This window comes from Cystoisospora suis (assembly GCF_002600585.1).
Source record: "Cystoisospora suis strain Wien I chromosome Unknown contig_671, whole genome shotgun sequence".
Classification (NCBI taxonomy): domain Eukaryota; phylum Apicomplexa; class Conoidasida; order Eucoccidiorida; family Sarcocystidae; genus Cystoisospora; species Cystoisospora suis.
This window is the reverse complement of record NW_027153472.1, coordinates 82,422-102,866: the sequence shown is the minus strand read 5'-3', so window position 1 is coordinate 102,866 and position 20,445 is coordinate 82,422. Positions and strand designations below refer to the sequence as shown.

General features: G+C 52.1%; 4 protein-coding genes across 4 annotated transcripts; 3 read left to right on the top strand and 1 right to left on the bottom strand.

Annotated features, from left to right (window-relative positions):
* On the bottom strand, positions 1-9,910 carry CSUI_001665 (inward rectifier potassium channel protein). Its single transcript, XM_068061870.1, has 11 exons — positions 7,325-9,910; positions 6,480-6,612; positions 5,700-5,861; positions 4,267-4,811; positions 3,664-3,723; positions 3,177-3,370; positions 2,403-2,495; positions 1,482-1,621; positions 926-1,005; positions 648-688; positions 1-122 (listed from the first exon to the last, which is right to left on the bottom strand). The coding sequence occupies exons 1-11, from the start codon at positions 8,694-8,696 to the stop codon at positions 66-68; spliced, it is 2,877 nt and encodes a 958-aa protein (XP_067926156.1). The 5' UTR covers positions 8,697-9,910; the 3' UTR covers positions 1-65.
* Positions 8,997-13,154, top strand: CSUI_001664 (atp synthase delta subunit protein). Its single transcript, XM_068061869.1, has 3 exons — positions 8,997-10,545; positions 11,223-11,330; positions 12,183-13,154. Exons 1-3 carry the CDS (start codon positions 9,946-9,948, stop codon positions 12,276-12,278), a joined length of 804 nt encoding a protein of 267 aa, XP_067926155.1. The 5' UTR covers positions 8,997-9,945; the 3' UTR covers positions 12,279-13,154.
* Positions 13,155-14,002: 848 nt separating this feature from the next.
* Positions 14,003-18,239, top strand: CSUI_001663 (uncharacterized protein). The gene is made up of 3 exons (XM_068061868.1): positions 14,003-15,547; positions 16,293-16,415; positions 17,270-18,239. The coding sequence occupies exons 1-3, from the start codon at positions 14,858-14,860 to the stop codon at positions 17,570-17,572; spliced, it is 1,116 nt and encodes a 371-aa protein (XP_067926154.1). The 5' UTR covers positions 14,003-14,857; the 3' UTR covers positions 17,573-18,239.
* A 1,083-nt stretch (positions 18,240-19,322) lies between these two features.
* On the top strand, positions 19,323-20,377 carry CSUI_001662 (uncharacterized protein). Its single transcript, XM_068061867.1, has one exon. The coding sequence runs from the start codon at positions 19,467-19,469 to the stop codon at positions 20,229-20,231; it is 765 nt and encodes a 254-aa protein (XP_067926153.1). The 5' UTR covers positions 19,323-19,466; the 3' UTR covers positions 20,232-20,377.
* The last annotated feature ends 68 nt before the right edge of the window (positions 20,378-20,445 follow it).

Below are 20,445 nucleotides of genomic sequence, written 5' to 3'. Positions count from 1 at the left end.
GGGGCTCACACTCCGAAAGGAAAAGTACCCCGCCGCGGCTGAAAAATGAGGGACTACGGTGACGGCTACCATTCCTCGATCACTCGGCTAGAAGGCCGCAGGGCGTCTGACTGCCGTCCAGTCTGCAAACACAAGACCTCGCACCCATATACGCGTGCTTGAAGGAGGTTCAAATACCGGAGACGCACTTGAAGGCAGACAAGGGTAGCAACAACGTGTAGTTTCGGAGCGCACGTCGGGCCGGCCGATCTGAAACAGGAGTAGGAATGCCTAACTGCTTTGTCTTGAGCAGTGCTCCTTTCTGACGCAATAAACGATGAAGGTAAGCGCTTCTGGAACACATGCGCATACTGATTACTCTGCTACAGAGTGCATAGACCTCAGCTAAAAGAACTCGCGAGTACAGGATCCAAATTCACAGCCACGCACAGGGATAGCAAATCTGGCGCACAGTTCCATACGTAGCAGTTAACTATGCTCTCTTCTTTCCGGAACTGGGATGGTCGTGCATAACCCATGTCTACTCAGAGCCTCTCCGAGCAACGGTTTCATACAGACAAGAGGACTGTCGTGTCCCGGGCCAGATGGCACACGCCAAGAGAACTAAGCGAGGGGAGATTTCTTCAACTGGAATTCAGATTTCGCACCTGGGTAATGCTCAGCGCATCCACGTCGACCTCGTACGCGCCTGCACATCCAAGAGACAACTTAGAAGTTGTCGAGAACTGATTTTGACTGGCAAGGCAAAACATAGCAACCTCTCTGGCTCAAACATCTTTCAAACCTAACTTCAAAGTAAGCACGGAGAACACTACGCTCAGAAACTGTCGCTGTCACGACTACTGCCATAACTGTATACGGATACGTGAACGCTGCAGTCGGAGCGCTGGTCACTGTTTTTCGTCTGTGAGAGCCGAGGACTCACCGAGACAGCCTGTGCCTCCGGCAACCGGTCGAACAACGGACGTAAATACTTCCCCCCACCTGATTGCTCGCAAGCTCCAGCTGAGGAAAAAACACATGATCGGGAAGTGTTCGCTCTTCACAGTTCTCCTGGGATGAGGACCTGAGAGCACAACCGAGTAGCGGACACCTTCTGGTGCCGACGCAATTGCAGTGGAACCGTCCGCACTCGGAAAGCTGTTGCTTTCTCGCTAAGCACTTTTTCGAAATCAGGCGCAACAGACTTCCTGCAGCTTCTTTTCTCCACCTTGCTAAACCCCGGTGACAGGACACTCCGCGACAGACACAGCACGCGGACACGCTCCCCCGTGAATTCCCTTTTCCCTGGAAAACTTGGCTCACTGCAACATGGTCACCCGCAACCGGTCACACCACCCCGCAACTGGGCTCAGCAAGTGTTACTGTCAAGCGCCACAATGGAAGTAGCTTATCCTTGACGCACAGAAAAGACTGATTCCTCGACAGTGAAGATTATCCCAGGGTCTCAACAACAGCTTCACACCAACTCCTTTGCATACCTCTTGCGAATCTCAACGGGGCGCGAGGTGTGGTTGTCTGTGAAAGATAGCAATGAAAGAATCTCGTATGCACTACCCTCCTCCTGTAACTCTTTTGGTGTCACGTCGCGCAGAGGCGAGTCTCCGGTCCACGAATCTACCTGCACACACCCACGTCACAGGCAGCATCTCAGAACAGGAAAGAAGAGCAGTGGCTTTCTATCACGACTGGTCGGCAAGGCCAAAGAGCCCAGCGCCGCCGGGGCAGAACGTCGAGACGAGTAGAGTCCGAACTGAACGCCGGCGAAGACTGTGCTGCAGAAAGCCTTGAGCGGTGAATCTCATCAACTCTACTGGTATGCGCAACCAATCAGGAACACAGCACGTCAGAGCCCGCGCCCAAAGCCAGTCTAATACCGCCGAGAAATTCCTTAGCTGGAGCTTCTCCACAGCTTTCCCCAGCGATGGTTCTCCGTCTCCTCTAACACAAGTGACTGCCGCCTGGGACTACGTTAAGATGACAAAGAGTTTTCACGTCTCTGCAGCTCCCCCAACGGTCACGCCCGCGTCGCTTGCCGTGTGATTGGGTTACGTTCCGAACAGAATGCTTTGGAGGCCGCGTTACCGTATTAGCATGGCCGTAAGAATTGCAGGCCATTCAGATGCACCAACTCGATACGCCGTGTACATGCCTAATGGCGCCTGGTTTCTGGCCCTTCCCTCGAACGTCCGGCTTGCCTCTGGCCCAGTGCCGTGCCGGCTTGAAAGGAAGTGGACCAAGGAAGAAGATCAAGTGGACTATATCCATTCAGTAGAGATCCCAAACACCGCAGCATTACGGAGCAGAAGCCTTCCCGCCTGCGACAAACTCGAGATAGGGCTGCCGAGCGGAATAGAGTCTGACGGGACACGTAGCAGTACCCGTGGGAGTGCGAGACTCACAGTGACAGTTACGGGCATCTCGAGGAACTCCAGGGGCGTGTCGGTGTGATAGGTGGGGAACTGCCGAATCGTTAGCCCGCTCTCTGAGTGTCTCTGTTGGGACAAGATGAACAAGGACCAGAAGAACCGAAGTCTGACTGACTCCTCAAACAGCAGGAGCATATCAAAAAAGTTGGTCCTACTGCTCTGTCGTGGAGATACGCAGAACGTAACTCCTGAGCACGTGTATGTAGGCATCGAGCAGCGATCGCAGTATATTATTCACATCGCATAACACAGAACGAGGAAACAAAGACATAACAACCCCGCTGAAGAGACACGCAACTGAGCTGGCAAACGGGCCGCCGAGCGCGGGGTGAATCGCAGCTGGGACGTATGCGCAGAGGGCCATCAAAGACCAATGAGCGTAGTGAACTGAAGTAACCCTTCTGGTACTCCAGAGGGGGCTGGCGAGCTACCAGGCTCGTGCCTGCTTCAGCAAACTACTCCATAGAAAAGTGAGGCATAATTGTGTAACCCAAGAACACATAGGAGACGTTTTCACGCATGCTTAGAGCGAATGAGCGACAGGACGTTCGTCGTGCTCCTTCCTCAGGATCGGATGAAGAGCAAGATGTGGCTACCACCGCAGCGCTACAATTCACGTCGCGGCCTGTCCAGCTGAAAGACGTTAAAATGCAGGGCATTTACGGCAGTCACGTAGAGAACGCTAGAAGTACTGGCTTCAACGTTGTGAGGCTACCAGAGGTGGGCTTGCCCTGCTCCCGGCCCTACCAGCAAATACAAGCAGAGACGCGGATTGAAAAAGGAGTGATGCGTCACGTTGATCAGGCGAAAGGAGAGACAGTAGTGGCACCACGGAGTATCCTCCCTCGCCATGCCGAAGGAGGGTAACGACGGTGCCTGTAGAGGAACAACGCTTTGAGACTCAGAGCTTCGGGAGCGTTGAAGAAAGTCTCCGTTCTCTTCTGCAGATACACCAGTACAACGGAAGCTGGCACGATGTTGGTCAGTGTGGATTCAGTGGACCGTGGAACAGGGAACACACTGGAAAGGGGGGGCGCTCCCGAGGAACCACCCTGACAGCGAAACAGGCACCATTGTCTCTAATGACACGGCATCGCCCCCTCGCTTTCACTGTGGGTGCTAAGCTGATTTTCACTAGAATTGTCTGCAGCTCAGAGCGCCCCCTTCATCACGGCACATCCTTCCATTGCATTTCCCACGAAGGTGACCACTTCACCGCTCTTAAAGTACGTACCACGAGGATTCTCTGTTGGACGATTGCTTGGACTGGCTCTTCCCTCGTCAGCTCCTTCACCTGTACAGCCCGGGAGAGCACAAGACATACAGCAAATATTCTGCCAGAAAGCATGCGCGGGTTGTATAAGGAAACTGGTTCCTCAACTTCAACGTGGGGAAGGACAGGTACGAACTGCTGCTCACGTGACCAGCTAAAACTGGAATGCACGGCGTAGTATCCGGGAGGTGCTCCGTTTGCGAAAACTCTGACTCTTCCACGAAAGAGAGCCTTTGCAACGGACAAAAAAGCACAGACAGCACGGGGACGGTGTGAGGGAATCTGACTGAAGTGAAAAACCCCACAAGCAGGTGGCACCCACAACTTGTATCCCCCGAGAAGCGGTACGGTCCTCGTCACCGGCGACCTGCGGAGCACAGAGCAGTCCGGACTTGCGGCAGGAATGGTTTGCAACATTAGAGAAAAAGTTACGAATCAGTTGGAGACTAGGCTACACCCGGAAGCTGCTCTCAGAGTCTCTCGTGTCACTTTTTGGCCAAAGTGAGTCTGAAAAAAAAGTCGAGCTGTAGAAACCGGAAACTGAGCAGGCTTTCCTCTCAGTACCTTCCTCGCACTTCGGCGAACTCTTCAAGAGAGGCTCCCCTAGCTGTCCTCTGAGCATTTCCTCTCCAAGACTTAGAGGGCTATCGCCGGCTATCGCTCCGGATGCCGTCGTCCTCCCGCGGTGCTCTAGATGCAAGTCGTCCTTACTACGGCGAGGGCGAGAGTTCCTACTTTTGATTTCATTTGTCTCAGCCTTCCCAGCAGAGACAGCAGTTTCTTGCGCCGCACACGTCCCATTCCCGTCTCTCACACCCTGCTGTGAAGGCGACGTTGTCGTCTCCTGCCGCCCGTCATCTGGAGTTCCTTCGCTGCTGGGTCGACTCCGTTGTTGTGCCCCCGATGGCGCTGCGGAGCAAGATGCTATAGATGGAACACTGCGATTGACCCTCCGGTCACGGCAGTGTTCATGTACGGGAAGACTGACAGCTGGAAACAAACCGCTTCTCTCTTCCGAGCAAGCTGGATTTTGAGTGTCGACTACAGGCGCCGCCGATGACATCGATGATGGCACTCCGCCATTATAGGAAGTGAACTGAGGCGGTGCGCTAGAAGGAAAAAAGGTTTATAAGACAGCAGAGCACAACGAGGGCAACTCGTAGTGATCTAATGCTTCGACAATGCTTAGAGCGTGCCCGGCAAGCCACCTCTGGTAGCTTCATCAGATGGGCCTCAGCGCTTCGCACACCCCACTGTTCCTTAGTGGTGGGCGTGAGAGAAGATGACCAGAAAGAGGAGATGTGGACGTAAAGAAGACAGGCGCACGCCCTTGCAAATACACCGCGGTGACCCACGACTACTTAGAGACGTAACACAGAGCGGGAGATAGCTATCTCTATTGTCAGCAATCACCCGGTATGGGGCCCCTCCTTCAAACCTCGATCAAGAAGAACGTTCAATTACTAGACTGACTAGAGACGGGAAAGACTTCTCCACCGTCCTGATCGTGTATAAACCATACACTGGGATACACTCTGTCTTCATTACCATCCACAGGGGTATAGTCGGGGAACCTGCCATGCACACAAGCCCGTGTAAGCTCTCTGCTCTCTTCCCTGCTGCTCTGATTCGACACTTCGACCTCCCGTTCCGAACAGGAAATTACATTAGAGCGGTCATCGGTTTGACCGAAGCCCGCACGGGCGACAGAATCTAAGAAGGAGGTCTACCAATGAAAATACTGGAAGGAAGCAACCTTGTGCGCAAACGGAAAGATTCACATGCCTTTGTCCCGACAGCGTCTCCTGACTGTGCTTAGTTCAATGCTCAGCAACGTGACAACAGTGGGTGCGGAAAGCAGCGTCGAGGGCGCCATCCCTGGGCTGATACAGTTCAGTCATTTCACCGAGGAAACTACCGAAGAAATCTCCGACACCGATGGAATTGTGAAGCCCACCGAGCCATACGCTTGTCGACTCACATGTGCGTTAAATTACCTGATGTTGCCAACGAGACAGCTGGAGAAGGCTAAAGCCCATTTACGCTTAGAAGCAGCAGAGAATTTTTGAAAGACAACGCCCAAAATAAGGGAGTTCAGTAGGATTCCCGAAATTACAGTTGGTGTGACAAAAAGACTGCTCGTACGGCAAGTTGGAGCCCTGTTTGCAAAAACCGCATAGGCGCTGCAAGCTGTACGTATCTTTCTCTTCACATTGCGTCCCGTAATTACAATGGAATCCGACTAATGAGCCATCTGGGATGTAAACGGTCACGATCAAGAGTGTCCTATGCAAGGTGATGTTGATGCCTTCAAGAAGAGGATCAGCCTTCGTTGTGGACGCCTCACTACTAGTCCGAGGCGTACTCAGCACTGTCGTAAACCTGAATGGACTCAAGAAACCTACGAGGTGATACATACTCGTTTCATGAAGAAGTCAGGAAAAAGGAAGTACCAGTCGGCACCCTTTCAAAAGACTTCTTTAATGTCAAAATAAAAGGCTGCTGTCGACATTCGCATGGAAGCTATCACAGGGAAGTCTACACCAAGTTTCTCCAAGATGAACAAGGAAGGCTTTTGTTTTCTGGCTAGGCTGTGTAGTTCTCAGACACTCCTGAGGTGAACTATCACGGAAACATGGCCAGCAGTTTGAATGGGAATATTATCGATTGTATATATCCCGGGAAGACTAACGTAACACGAAGATCCATAGTCAGGAAGTACGGGAAGCGCTATAGGCTGCCGTAAGTGCTGGACACTGTTCTGGCGTCAGTCTTACCTTGGACTTCCATAGCCAATCGCGAACAGCGTTTCGATGATAAAGAAGTAATAGTCCCATACGCCATTGTTAATGTCGGAATTATACCCAAGACATCCAACAACGTCGCCTCTTGTCAATACCGCCAGGAGACCTGTAGAAAAGCAAAAGTAGTCCCTAGTGTGCAGAAAAGCAGCGCACTCCTGGGTACATTCCTGCCGGCTTGATTAGGGAGTTTTCTTTTAGCGGACGGACGACGCGAAACAACGCAAGACATAAACAAAGAGAAGAGAAGTAGAAAGAGACAGTTGCCGACTACCAGAGTGTGGTACTCCTTCTGGTTCACACGCCATACGCCCGATATAGAAAGCGGAAGCACGCGTGTCTCAAAAGAAAAACAGTAAGAACAGCGAGACAACCGCAGAGTGAGACTGAAGAGGAAACAAAGAAGATAACAAGAGAAAACAGGAGAGACTAAGAGGTCCTCGCTCGCACAGCATTGAGAGTCGCTGCTTTCAAACCACGAGCGCGTGCGCTACGAAATGTCAAATGGGCTGCTCGACCACTTGAACAGTTCGGCTTTGAGCAGGTGACTTGACTTCATCCTAGTCGCATAAGTGAAGTCTTGAGATGCCTACCCTGGCGAATCCAAACGGCGACAGTCTCTCTAGCCCGGGAGCTTATTAAACCGACCGACTGTGAAACAGCGAATCAACCGGCTTGTTCCTCAACCCAGACTAGTGATCACTCGAAAGGCATGGTTTATGCTGTTGGTCAAGACATGATAAAGACGGACGTTAGCTTCTCCACCTTAAAGTCTTGACAGCAGCACTCACCTAAGCTTGAATGAAGGAGTGGCTTCTCACCTGCAAGAAAGGCTGCCCAGAGAAGGACTACTGCAAAAACGAGCAAGACTAAATGAGACCACCTCATGGAGAGAATCACATGAAAGCGATCGTTCAAGAGAAAGTCCAGGTAACTGTGGGTGTATGTCCACCTGTGCTGAATGTTATAGCTACCGCTCTTCTGCACAAACGGTTCCAAAATATATTCTTCCTTTTGGTGCCCGGGGGATGGAATGCGGGGAGCTAGGAGAAATTCATCTCCTTGAGGCTGACACGAATGAAAGCCACTCTCCGGACGCGAGATGTACTCCTCTTCATCTTCTTTTGTCTTGTTCCCTTCAGCAGATGAATCTGTCCCAAGCGAAAAGTGCATCGGTCGCGGTACTGCTGTGAAGGAGTAGATCGCGTCTTGTGGAGAGTTCTTGCCTGCAGGAGGAAAAGCGAAGCCTGCGGGCGCGGTCGGGTAGTGTCTTGGGGATGTGTGAACACCTTGTGGGTGAACAATTCTCTCAGGTCCGTGCGACCGACCTGATGTATAAAAGCCTCCAGGTGTATATACACCCGAAAAGCTAGGGAGACACATGTTCCTGGGAGGCGTCACGATTTCTTCAGAAGAGGCAAAATGGAGAACTTCAGGCGACGGTGGATCACGGAGAGGTCCAGATGTGTAGAAAGGGGCAGCCACAGGCGAGCCATCTTGAACGAGATAGATGCTCCGGGAATCTCCTCGCTTCCTATCGGTATCTTGGTGATTTTCCGCGCTACCAGAAAGAGAGAAAAAAGGATGCTGAGGAAGACAAGAGAAGTAAGAGAATCTAGTTCCCTGCGTCTGCCGTGAGTAAGGAGAGCAAGTAGACGACGACGAAGAAGAAAAACCGAAAGGGGCACCACCATGCTGTGATTGAGCCCTGCTGGACGACTGGTTTTGAATATAAGCTTCGTCTTGCTTCAGCAAACGTACAGATAAGTCTCGAGCCTGACTGCTACTCCCCTCCAATTCATTCCTTGAGGCTGACGCCGGAGCCGAGTGGCACGTCCACCGAGGTTCTTCCTGATGGCGAGACGTGGTAGGCAGGGAAAAGAAGAGATTAGACGCCACCCACGGCGCCATCGACTCTTGAGGTCGTTGGCTGTGGCCAGTCTGCGGACGATCATCCTGTAAGTTCTCTAAGGCTTTGCCTCCCCGGAGGCAAAAGTTCTCCTCTTGGTGTTTGGCGTATTCTTCTGGATCCTCTTCTGGAGAAGCAGAGACTGGAGATGAACAGGAGGAATCATTCGGAGGAGGTCTTGGCCGACGAGATGCGGGGGACAGCTCGAGCGATTTCTGTGAGGGAGAAGAGAAGTGAGAAGACGAAGAAAAACGACTGCCTTTAGAAGGCGATGTTCTCGCCATGACTTGCCGTTGACGAAATGCAGTCGGACGGTTGGTGCTTAGATCAAGGGTCTTGTCTGCTATAGCTGAAGAGAGAGCACCGTGATGGAAAGAAACTCTCTATACATCGTTCGTCCGGAGCTAGACGTAAATTTGGACTGCTTCTATTTCGGCAAACAAACTGAACAATTCTGTACATATAAAGGGAACCCCAGCCCCAGATGCAGGAAGGGACGCCCCATAACCGGAAACAACACGGGATTGCTCATCTACCCTACCAGCTTTCGAGCTTCTCTTGATTGAGAACTGTCTGCGAATGCAGCCTGCTGTCTCAACTTTGGGAGTGTCACTGAACGAGTTCGAGGCCGCAAGAATGCACGAAAAGGAACTTCCCGGAAGCTGCGTCAGCTATGCCTTATCTGCTAGGATTTCCGTTCAAATGGATCTGTAGAGTGTCCTTCCTTCAAGTCGCGGTACGGAGAAGGAGCGCCGGTACAAAAGCGGAAAAGGAGACGGCAGCTTTGGATTTTTGCTGCTTGTAACACACAAGACCCCGGCACGCACGAGCTTCCCAGACCGGACGCATGTACCTATCGGGTCACAGAGACCTCACATTCGGCCTGACTCTTCAGTCCGACCCGATCCCAGAACAAGCTGTATTTCTTTGGGTATCAGTTAGATCGTCGGTATCAAATGCTTATTCTGGTTCGTTACTCCGGGCTCTTTCAAAAGTCTCCTATTGCAAGAGCGCATGCGAGAGTGCAGCGATGAAATTCGGAGACACCTGAACGGCGTGCGGCGTATAGTCAGAAAGGAACAACTAGAGACAGCCGTCAAACAAAGATCGGTGGCAGACCCGTGTCCTGAATCCCAATCTCTCGGAGGGCGGGTGCTTCAGCCTTCTTCACGCTTGATTCACTCTCCTGAATCTTTATCGCCGTCACTGTTGGGCCTGGCTGCTCCGGAGGCTATCCTGCACAAGGCCTACCGCCTGTAAAAGTCCTCCGCTGTACGTCAGGCACTTCTGCCGTCCGGAATTCTCCGTGGCTTTTCCTCCCGGGGCTGCATCGCTCCGGCACGAGAACAGTGTTCTCCTCTCTCAATTCTCGGTTATTCGACTTCTCCTTCGAGAGGACAACCGTAAAGAATCCTCGTGGGTCACTTTTTTTCCTCTTCGCATGCGTTGTGTCCCCGGCAGCCGCGAAGCGCTTCTGTTCTTTTCTGACGGTTTGTCGTTCGTCTTCGTGTTTCAAGCCCGCGCCTTTTCAAGATGGCGGTAGCGTCTTTTCGTGTGGCCTCCTTTTTGAGGACGTGCCGTGGGCTCCCAAGGCTGCCGGGAACGGGAGTGCGTGCAGGGTGCGCGCCGAGTACAATCTTCCGGCTTTCCTTGCTGTCCCCTTCTTCCAGTACGTCTCCTTCTTGCATCTCCGCCTTTTCATCTACCTCCCGCTCGGCCGTGGGTCCGTGCACTTTCTGTCGATGCTTTAGCAGCGCTGCTGGGGCGTCCCAAGAGCCAACAATGGCCCCGAAGACTTTAGAGGGCCGTTACGCGTACGCTTTGTTCCGCGTAGCGAAGAAGAAGAACGCTCTTGACAAAGTGTACGAGGACCTTGAAGCTGTCAGATCCGGGCTAGAAAGTAGCAGTGAGTTCAGGCTCTTCGTGGAAACTCCGGCGGTTTCCTCGCACCAGAAGCTCGACGTGTTGAACCAGCTGACGGTAAGATACAAGCTGGACGCTTTAACAGGAAACCTTCTCACCACGCTCCTGGAAAACAAGCGACTGCCTCTTTTGGCGAAAGTTGTTGAAGCTTTCGATGAGCTCTATAGAAAGGAGAAGGGTGAACTGAAGTGCGTCGTCACAAGTGCGGCGGTAAGGACACCTGATATTCCTGAAGAAAGAATGCCTTGGACAGGTGTTTTACACTCACTCCGTCTGTACTTTTTTCCTGTTGTTGTAGTTGGTGTCCTTCGTCTCCAAATATCCACGACACAATCCACCTCCGCGAGACCACCTAGTGAGCGCGTTGTCTTCACTTGACTCACTCCAGGCTTCGTCTATTCACGTTCTGTGTTTTGACTCTAGTGTGTATTTCGGGAGTGGCTAAGTCATCACTAGGCTTTTTCAGCTCCCGAAATCTGTCTCCATTATTTGTTCTGTCCTACATTTCTCCGTCTCACTCTCGGCACGCCTACGAACCTGCATTGATGGACTTCTGCCGACGAACCTGCCCGGACAGTGCCTGGCTCGTTCCGTGGCGCTGCGGTGACCGAGTTCAACTTGTAGACCTTCAGTTTGACGGTGTGTATCACGGACAGGCGGACGCGGCCCTCAACACTCAGCCAGTGGTTTCAGTCACTGTCCGCAGCCCGATGTATCTCAGTAGTTTCGACTCCTTACTCTGCAAACATCCATCACTTCTCAAAGGCATTACGTACGTGTACGGCTGTGCGATTCTAGAAATACCTTCAGTGATTCGTAGCTGGGGAAAGGCAACCTGCGAGTTCTCCTAGACTCATTTCGCTTCGGGCATGTGTGCGGTGTTGCAGCCCCTAAGTCCTCAGCAGCAGTCAGAAGTCCTAGCCGCCTTGAAGAAGCGCGCGGGGGGCCAGGCAAAAAAGCTGTTAGTTGACTATGTGGTGAATCCTCAACTCATGGTACGCCGTGCATTCTCTAACGTGCAACTACACAAAGACGTGCATCGTCCAAGGATCTCTAGCTAACACTCGGGGCGCACAGCTAACGAAGCGCGTGATTAGTGTATGCTGATGGTTGAGATGGCTGTGAAGTTGTCAGCACGCGAAGCGGATGTGCCGAAGGTCTGTATTGCAAAGCAGAGCAGTACATGGAGACACCAGCCTGGCCGTACGGTTACTGAGGACTGTTTGCCAGTCTTCGTCAAGGTGCTCTTAGGTTGTGTGGAGCAAAGACGCCGAATCAGTGTGTGTACCTCTCAGTAGGACTGCTCGCGAATACTCTCAGTCAGTCTGTCCGGCATCTGGAAACCGCAGCGCCAGCTGGACAAGAAGTCAGTTGCGCTAGTCCATTGATTGGCTGCCAGTGCTGTGCATACACGCTTGTCGGGTGCAGTTTAACAAGTTGCGCGTGAAGAGACTTCATCTGGCACCTACGGGCACCTTTCGTTATCCAACAGAGACGTTGACTGCCCTCCCATCTAGCCTGTTTTGTTTTACTGCGGTGCGAGGGCACGGGTAGAGCTATTCGAGGGCAGCTTCGTTAGCAGCGACCGCAAATAGCGACTCTGTGTGGTTGGCGGTACACTGGGACAGTGTACTTTTGCAGTGCTGTGCTTCTATTTCAAGTATTGCGGTTGTGTCTGACAATTTTGTCGTGAGCCTGCAGAACCTCTCACGAATATGGCTTTGAAGCCACTCGAAGTCGTACCTGTCAGCATATTCGGTTGTTGTCTCAGTCTTAGGTTCTACTCGGCTTTGACGAGTGTTCTTGCGCTCCGTGTTATTTCTTGTGTTCTGGCGTCTCCAATGCAGGGCGGTTTGGTAGTTCGCTTGGGAGAGCAAGTTCTCGATTTCAGCGTCGCCTCACGGCTTGAACGCCTCCAAGCGCAGCTGCTCGCACCCTTGTGAACAACGTGGAGCTGAACAGGCAGCTGTGCAGTGCGCATCAGAGTTGCTCAGAAAAAACGATGAAAATTGCGCGCCATGCTGCTGTGAAACCAACACATTCAACTCGACACTTCATTTGGACGGAAGCACTGGATGCCGTAATCAATGTGTATTTGCTTTCTTTTCTTCGCAGTGCGAACCTGCACTCCAATGAAAGTTAGTTGTTCTCGCTACGACAGGAAATCACACAAGGTGTGAGCGGCTACAGTACGAAAAGTGGAGGAAGGTACTGCAGCGCGTAGATAACGAGACTGTAAAATACCACGCGACAAGTGCGAAGGCACTCTTACTGTCAGGGGGATCGTGAGCGACTCCTCGCAATCACGGGGGTGTTGTCCCAGGAGGACCAGTAACAATGATCTTGAAACGGGCCAAATCGCCTCCCTGGGGGGAGTTGCAGTGGATTGCACGCTGTCTTCTCCGTAGTCTCAGGCTTGATGCGAAAGTACGCGAACTTTTTCCGGAGTGCAGCAGACTTTAGTCTGGCAACACCACCGAAAACTTCGCGACAGCCGTTCTCTGGGTGATCTTTGACCGGCCCCACGTTGCGCTCGGTAGTTGGGATGCGTCGGTGTTTGACTACCTCTTTTCGGCCGCGCAGCCGAATAGTACGTGTCTCGGCATTGCGTTGCTGTATCGTCTCCATGGATGAGCTACGCGAGCGAGAGGCATTCCTTTCTCAATTCAAGCGGAAAGCGTAAATTCTTCCATCCAGAACCTGGATGGATACGGAGCCCCCCTATCAGGGAAAGAGATAGAGGAAGGTTGCTTAAGTGTGCTCACACTTTTGGGGTGTGCTGTGGCTTGTCGAAGCGGCCCGTATGCAGCACCCACAGGTGTGTATGCACCTTACGGTATGCTGTCCATGTGCGTCGTACCGTACGGGGGAGACCCCTTTTAGTGCCGGAATCGTGAATGTCAGTAGTGTACTGTCCCACTGATGACTCGAGAGAATTTTAAGTGGACTGGGCATTGCTCCTCCTGTAAGGTTGGCGCGCGACATGAAGACGTCTTTGCACTGATACCATACGGTGTATATACACTCTCTTCTCACTTTGTGGCGAACCTTCTCGGCTTGCCCGTATCATGAAGTTTTAGAGATCTCAATGAACTTTCCCCGGAGCGCAGCAGGCTTCCCCCGGTGAATGAGCTGGGACTTCGCGACAAGTGTTCAAGCAGATCAGTGGAGCCTTCAGACACAAATCTGACCAGCCGGCTGTCACAATTTTAAGTAGAGGACGCAGCTTACGGAACTTTCCTAAGTAGATTCTTGTTGCCACCGTTCTTTTCGTTTAGCTGGAGTTGCCGTCTCCCTCTGGAAGGTATCCACTGTTCTGTACGGCAGCTCGGCGGAAGGAAAAGACAGGAAACGAGAAAGTGCAGAAGGGGGGGAGTGAAAAGGTGCACAGACGCAGGAACGTAGTCCCTTTCCACTCATGCTTTGGTCCGGTACTCTCCCAGCGAGGAAAGGCTGTTTAGTCGGTCTGATTGGTTTCTGTCCTCGAGAAAGAACTGCACTCACTTGCTTGCAATAGTGGGAGCCACACTGATGAGCCACAACACAGTGCGAAGAAACGTTGTCGTCGACCTCTGTGGGACACTTTCCCTCTTCCCGACTACTGTAGGGGACAGCAGGAGGTCGCGCGACACTCCCACCAGCGAAGCCGCAGCAGCACACAGAAGTAAAAAGACTGGAATCTGAAAGCAGAGGTGCCTACTTGGTCTCAAGTAGTACTTCTTTCGCAGAAGGATCGACCGGGATACGCGCAGATCTGCGGCCCTCTAAAATGGTGCCGGTTACCGCTTTAGGGTAATGCGCTGTCTAATAAATCTTACTCGGACAACCAATATAATGCCAGCTTCCAAGTTGCCTGATGAGGGTTTGCTGCACAGAATACATTTCTACCAAGTTGACCTGTGGCCTCCTGTGCTCTCGTTTTCCAGTACCAGCTTCCACAGCTTCCTGGGCTGGACGTACCAGTCCATTCCGTCATCAGCTTCACGCGCCGTCTTGAGGTCCGTAGGTGGCGGATCTTTTTTGTTCTCCGAAGAGAAAGGGACCAACTGAAACAGTCCGAAAAGAGGCCTGGTATTAACGGGGAGGTTACCATTTAGGCTGCTCTCTTTTTTGTTTCGGTCATTCTTCTTTTTGCAACGGACAGTTGAACACCCGGCTGTGTTGCGAAGGGACGTGGAGATGGATTGTCCCCTACCGCGGTGAATGCCCCCAAGCTCCTGGCCTGTGCTGCGGTGGTCCACGTTTCCTCAACCCATGCCCCGGCTAGAGAGAGGAAACATGCGTTAGTTCTACGTTAGCAGCTGATACGTACCTGCTGTCGAGGAATTTTGGGCATTCCGTTTGGTCGCAATTTTTCCCCCTACGGATACCGGCAATCCGCGTTCTTCCCCGGGGACGCGACGGACCGGGCCCCCATTCCGCGGCGGCCGCGGCGTGCTGTGATGCAATCGGAAAGAGAAGAGATTACATCTTCCGTCGTTTTTTGCTTTGTCCCCGTGTATTTACCAGACGAAACCTCGTCATGGCATCTGATATAACAGGCTTGTCTTCCCTCTTCGTCCGTACTACTTCCTTCTGTGCGGACGCAAAGAAGCTGGTAATCCCATGCTCATCTTTTCTATCCAGGAACCGTGGATTGACCAAGCACTTTCCCTTGGTTACTCTTGTATCTTTGGTTCTGCTTTGTCGTTCCGATGACGGGGGCTTTTCGCCATCATCTTCGGCCCCTCCTCATGGCTCTTTCTCCTTTCCCTTGTTCGTTACTCCCGCGTCGGCCGCAGGGAACCCTTATATGTACCAACTCCCGTTCGCTGACGGCCACAGGACGCGGGACGTTTTCGAGAAAAAAGGGTTTGAAAACCGTCTGAGTCGAGAAGAGAACGCGACAGAGACCGCGAGCACTTTAGACGGTGCCTCAATGACCGAGGACACCCTCGGTGGACTTCGCCAAAGGCGTTCTCGCCTCCACAAGTTTAGAGAAGACTTAAAAAGCAGGAAGAGAACCGGTGAAAAAGAGGACGCGAAACTGGACGCTACCAACAAAGGGGGATTGATTAGAAGACCTAAGGATAGGAGGCAGCGTGGACAACGACCAGTGGTCCCAGGGGCTTCACCTTCGCCCAGGGGCCAGGCAGTCCGAGCGGATGGCCGGGCGATAGTCCGCTTTCGTCAAGTTGTCGGTAGCATTTTGCGGATCACGAACCGGCAGTGGGTAAGGAAAAACAAAGCAGCAAGTTGCTCTGTCAAAGAGAGAAGAGAAGGAGGAACTCGCCTCTCTGAGGAACGGTGTTGACTCATTCTCAGACCTGTCAAACGGCTTGATGAGCCCCCAGGGTTTTGACGGGTAGCACTCTGTACAGCGATAAAGAGTGACCGTGCAACGAAGTCTCTAGATGCGTGTTTGGATGCGTAGGCCGGTTTGGTGCCTCTCTCACAACTATATGTACATATATAACCTGAGAGGATACTTGTACTAGGCTTTGTGTCGGGTCACCCACACTCTGGGATTCCTCTCGTCATCAACAGATCACATAGAATACTCATACATCGATTTCTGTGTGGGTCTATCTAGGTGTATATGCCAGAGGAAAAACCTGTCTAATCGACTGTCAAAGTTTCGGGGCAGCACATACAAGTGTATGCACACAGTTTTCTACAACACCTATTATAAACTCCTACACATCCTCACACCTGTTTGCATCACCGCGTTCGGTCGCTCTTTCTTTTAACGATCCTGAACTTACTCCTTAGCCCCCGTGTCGTCTTCATCTCCAGTTTCCCAACTATACAGCGACTTCGAGAGCCATCACACACATACACTCAGAGGAAATGTGTCCACTTACGGTCTCTGTGTCTGTCTATCCTGGCTTCCTTCTTACCGTTGTCTGTTATCGTTTCTCATTCTGTTGGTTTGATTGGTTTTTCTTCGTGTGGGCCTGCGGATTCTCTCGCTGCAGTGGAACGCCGCGTTCCGGTTCGCTCTGAGCGCTTTACAAATCTTGACTATGCGTCTACCGCTCATCTTGTATGGCGGCGGGCTAGTAGCTGTCGTCAGCAGTTTCGGTGTAGCAAGTCCCTTAGTAAGTTCTTCAGGATACCCCTCTCTCTATATATATAGAGAGAGAGAGAGAATGTAGGTTGCATATCGGCTACCCCACGAGTCTATGTATACGCACACCGTGAATTGCTAAGGAGGCCTTGGCGTATACGGAAGACGCACAAGATGGTTCCTTTCCGTGTGTGCAGGTGTGTGAAGCCTATTTATCATGTTCGGATTAGGACAGACTTGCATGTGACTACTCATCCCTCTATGCGTGCATTTGATGCTGAACTGCGGAAACGAAGGCTCGAAGGCACGTCTTCGTTTACGTATATGTGTTTATGGCATTGGTGCTGCGGTTTCTTTTCGATCTTTACCACTGAAAGATATATAATTTCTCATGAGTGCGTGCGACTTGCGGAAGGAAAAAAAAAAAAGTGGGAGAAAGACTTCGCATAGGTGTCGCAAGCTTCGAAGACATTTCTCATTCCGTCTTGAATCTTCTCTGGCACCTTTTCTACCACTTCTTTTCGGTTTGCTCTCTCGTTCAAGGTAGGGGTTCTGTGTACCTGTCGGCCTCTTCGTCACGAGGCAGGAATACAAGCCGTCCATTATTCAAAGTCGGGGTTTAGATACGTTGTTCGGAAGACTGATGTTTGTTTTTCTTCTTCACCTCAACAAGTTCTTTCCGGTGTTGGATTTCAAGGTGCTCTCTCCCGTTCTTTTCCTCGTCCTCTTAGTCCTCGTATGACTTCTTCCTCCGCTTCTCCTCTATCGTTGTCATGCGCGGAAGTCGCTTTAGTCATGTCTCCAGACCTGGGTGAAGGAAGTCAGCGATTGTCCTCTTATTGTCCTGCTGTGCCATTTTTTGACTTTGACTTTTTTGCCTTGCAGGTCGTTTTGTATTCGGCCCTTGCAGGGACGCTGCTCCTACGATATATTGTCGATGCAGTCGTTTCTCTAGTCGTAGCCGGGGCGGTGCTACTTTTGGCGGAAGTAGGCCCGCCGCCGCAGAAGGCGGCGTCTATATCAGGCTCCACATCTTCGGTCCTCAACGCCAGTCCGACAAAAGAAACAGCCGGGAGAGATGAGATACGAAGTAACGCAGGAAATGTAGAGAAGACAAGTGTGAAGGAAGACACAACGGTTGATACAGAGAGCGAAGAAATGAGACAGACATTCAGCGGGTCTGGTTAATTCCACCTCCCCTGAAACGTCACAACTGAAGTACATTCCCGCAAAAGGAACGGTTTCGATGAAGGATAGGGAACCGCTGTCCAGGAGCGGGCAGAAACAAGGAGGCGATGCAAACCGGAGTGTGTCATCGTCAGCCGGGTGTCCGTACTTACAGAATCAAAACGCATTTGTGTACATTGAGTGTGAGCGCATCTCTTCTTTCCATGGGCCCAGAGTTTTCTGTCGAGCTCTTCACTCTGTATAGGAGCGCCGAGCCCGTTACCTGAAAAAGGAGTCGCACGTGTTCGTACTGATGTAGCGATTCATATCGGTATGTGTGTCCATGCAACCGTTTACAGACTATTCAATGAGGGATGTTCGAAGGGTAACTCATGCATTCATATCAGCTAGGTACATGGACATCGGACGACGCAGAAAAGAAAACACGCGTGTGGTCTACTTCAAGATGGCTCTGCTGTGTGAGCCGTCAAGATCAGGTTTCCATGGAAGCAGAGGAATGAAAGAGTTCGTCAAGGGAGGACTGGTAGATTGAACCAATGAAGACTAGCTTGGTAATTTCAAGTGACTTCCTGGTATACGCGTGCGTCTTCGTTGAAAAGCTTTGACAGACATTTGAAGTCGATGTGTAGTATGTTCCTTTGCTGGTGATTTGTTTTTCTCTTGTGCTCGTTTTCTCTCGAAATGAGAAACTTATGCGTTACGTCCTCTCTTTCTGAATCCTGGTCTGTGTCGTAGTGACTATGTGGTAAGCATGTGCACTCGTTTTTGCCTCCGAGTGAGGCGTCAGGACACGTGTGCCTTTGCGCGAAGTAGGTACTGTTTTCGGAACAACTGACGTCATTGTCTTTGGCGCACTCCGTCTGCAGAGATGGAAGGGATGGCTGGGGTTCACATATAATAGCTATATTTAATTACGGCTCTTTCTTGTATGGGCCAGAAACGAAACGACAAAACGAGAGACAGGTAGTCTGTAGAGAAGTCGAAAGACAAGGGGGGGATGTGATGGGGTTGAAGAGATGTACTGGAAAATGGAGACAAATGAGGAATGGAAGTCGGTAGAAGGTAGCGGTTTGTTGGCTTGCTGAGAGCGGATCACGATCTTGTCGCGTCTTGAAAACTGAAACCTCCGGACACGAAGAGGCAGGGACCCTACAGGCGAAAAAGGAGGCGGACGCACCGCTACATCCAAGCATTGACCACCTCCGTACGTGGACAACCGAGACTGATCCTGTTAGAAGCCCGGCACTTGGTCTACACGTAGCATCTCTTGCTTCCTTTACGTCTTTCTAACGACAAAGGCTAACCGCTTTCCCCGTTAACAACAGTCATGAGCGTTCAATCAGGCAGACTTAACCGTTGGACGCGAGTCTATACTCATTCTACTGGAAATCGGGTTCCTCCGCGTGCCTCGATTAGGGCGTCTGGTCACTCTCTCGGCCGTCTGAGTTGGGCGTGGAGATATGTTGCAGGTGTAGCGGTACGTCTCCATGAAAGAAGACTACTAACAGTGGTCCCCAGACCTTAAGCAGCAGCAACAAAAAAAAAAGTGAGACTGAACCCTGGAAGGGCAGCGGGACTGCAACACCAGCTGGGTTTGTTTCTTGTGCGCGAGAATTCGGCGAAGGAACGGTGCGGGGCGTCTCGGAAAATCAGGAGCACGAGGAAAGAATTCAACGGGGCCCCGCCCCGTGTCCAACGCGAGTAGGGCTTTTCACGTCGGATTTCGGCCGCGAGGGTGCTGCTGAATGATATCTGTCAGATGGAGTGATGGGCTAAGGAGTAACGCGAAACCACGCGTCCACTGCAGTGAAGCCTGTTTTCTGATCTTTGTAACGAACGCTGCGTTCCGGTCCCAACACTGGCTTCTTAGAAGCGACGTACAGAGCATGCGAAGATGACGTTCGCCGGCCTCAAGCGGGCCGCCGCTGCCTTTCTCGTTGCGGGCGCAGTCGCTCTTGCTCTCGGATGTTCTCTCTGTGTCGAAGGTCAGTCAGGAGGGGATGCTCGCGATGCATCTTCAACTCACCAGTCTGGCTCTGCCGGTCCAGTCGTGCCATCGGGGGTTCCCGTGTGCGGTCATGACAGTGCCAGCCGAGTGGTCGATGGGGACGGGGCAGGCAAAACGCTCAAGCTACCCGCAACAAAGGGCCAGAGCGTGCAGTTCCGGTGCGCTGAATCACAACAACTAGCTCCAGCAGCAAAGTCAGAGAACGCGGCCTTCTACGAAGAAGTGTATCAATATGATGTGTCGGCCAATCGCTGCACAGTTGAACAGGGGATTCCCCTTAAAAATCTAGTTTCTGACGCGCAGCTCACCTCGGACCAGGGAGAAGCAAAACTTCGAGCTGGCCCGGGGCCAGTGTACACCTTCCAGTACAGCGCTGACCCAGACCAAGATCGGCACCTTTGCTACATATGTCAGGCTGACACACACCGCGCATCGTTGCCGGCTTCTGGAGCTATTGCTTCTCCCCAGCCTTCGTGCACAGTGTATATCGAGGTATCCGGGAAGATTCCGCAGCCTTCGACTCCGCCAACGACCAGCTCAACGTCCCCGCCAACGACTTCCCCTGACTCGGCATCTGACGCTCGAGCCATCACTGTCTCGGCTGCGGCTAGCACAGCCGGCCTTTGTCTCGGGGTCCTGCTTCATCTGTAACAACTCCTCATGTTCAATTCCGCGAGCATGCTCGAGTGTGTGTATCGTGGCACACCCGCCATCCTTTCCTCTTCCATGCTGTGGTGCTGTGTCCTTGAGAGCCTTGGACTGAAGATTGCGAAAGAGCACGTACTACAGGAGACTTGACTGGACCGCGGAAACCGACGGTACAGAGCAAGGAACGAGTGGCACCCTTTCGCCGCACCGCCACCAT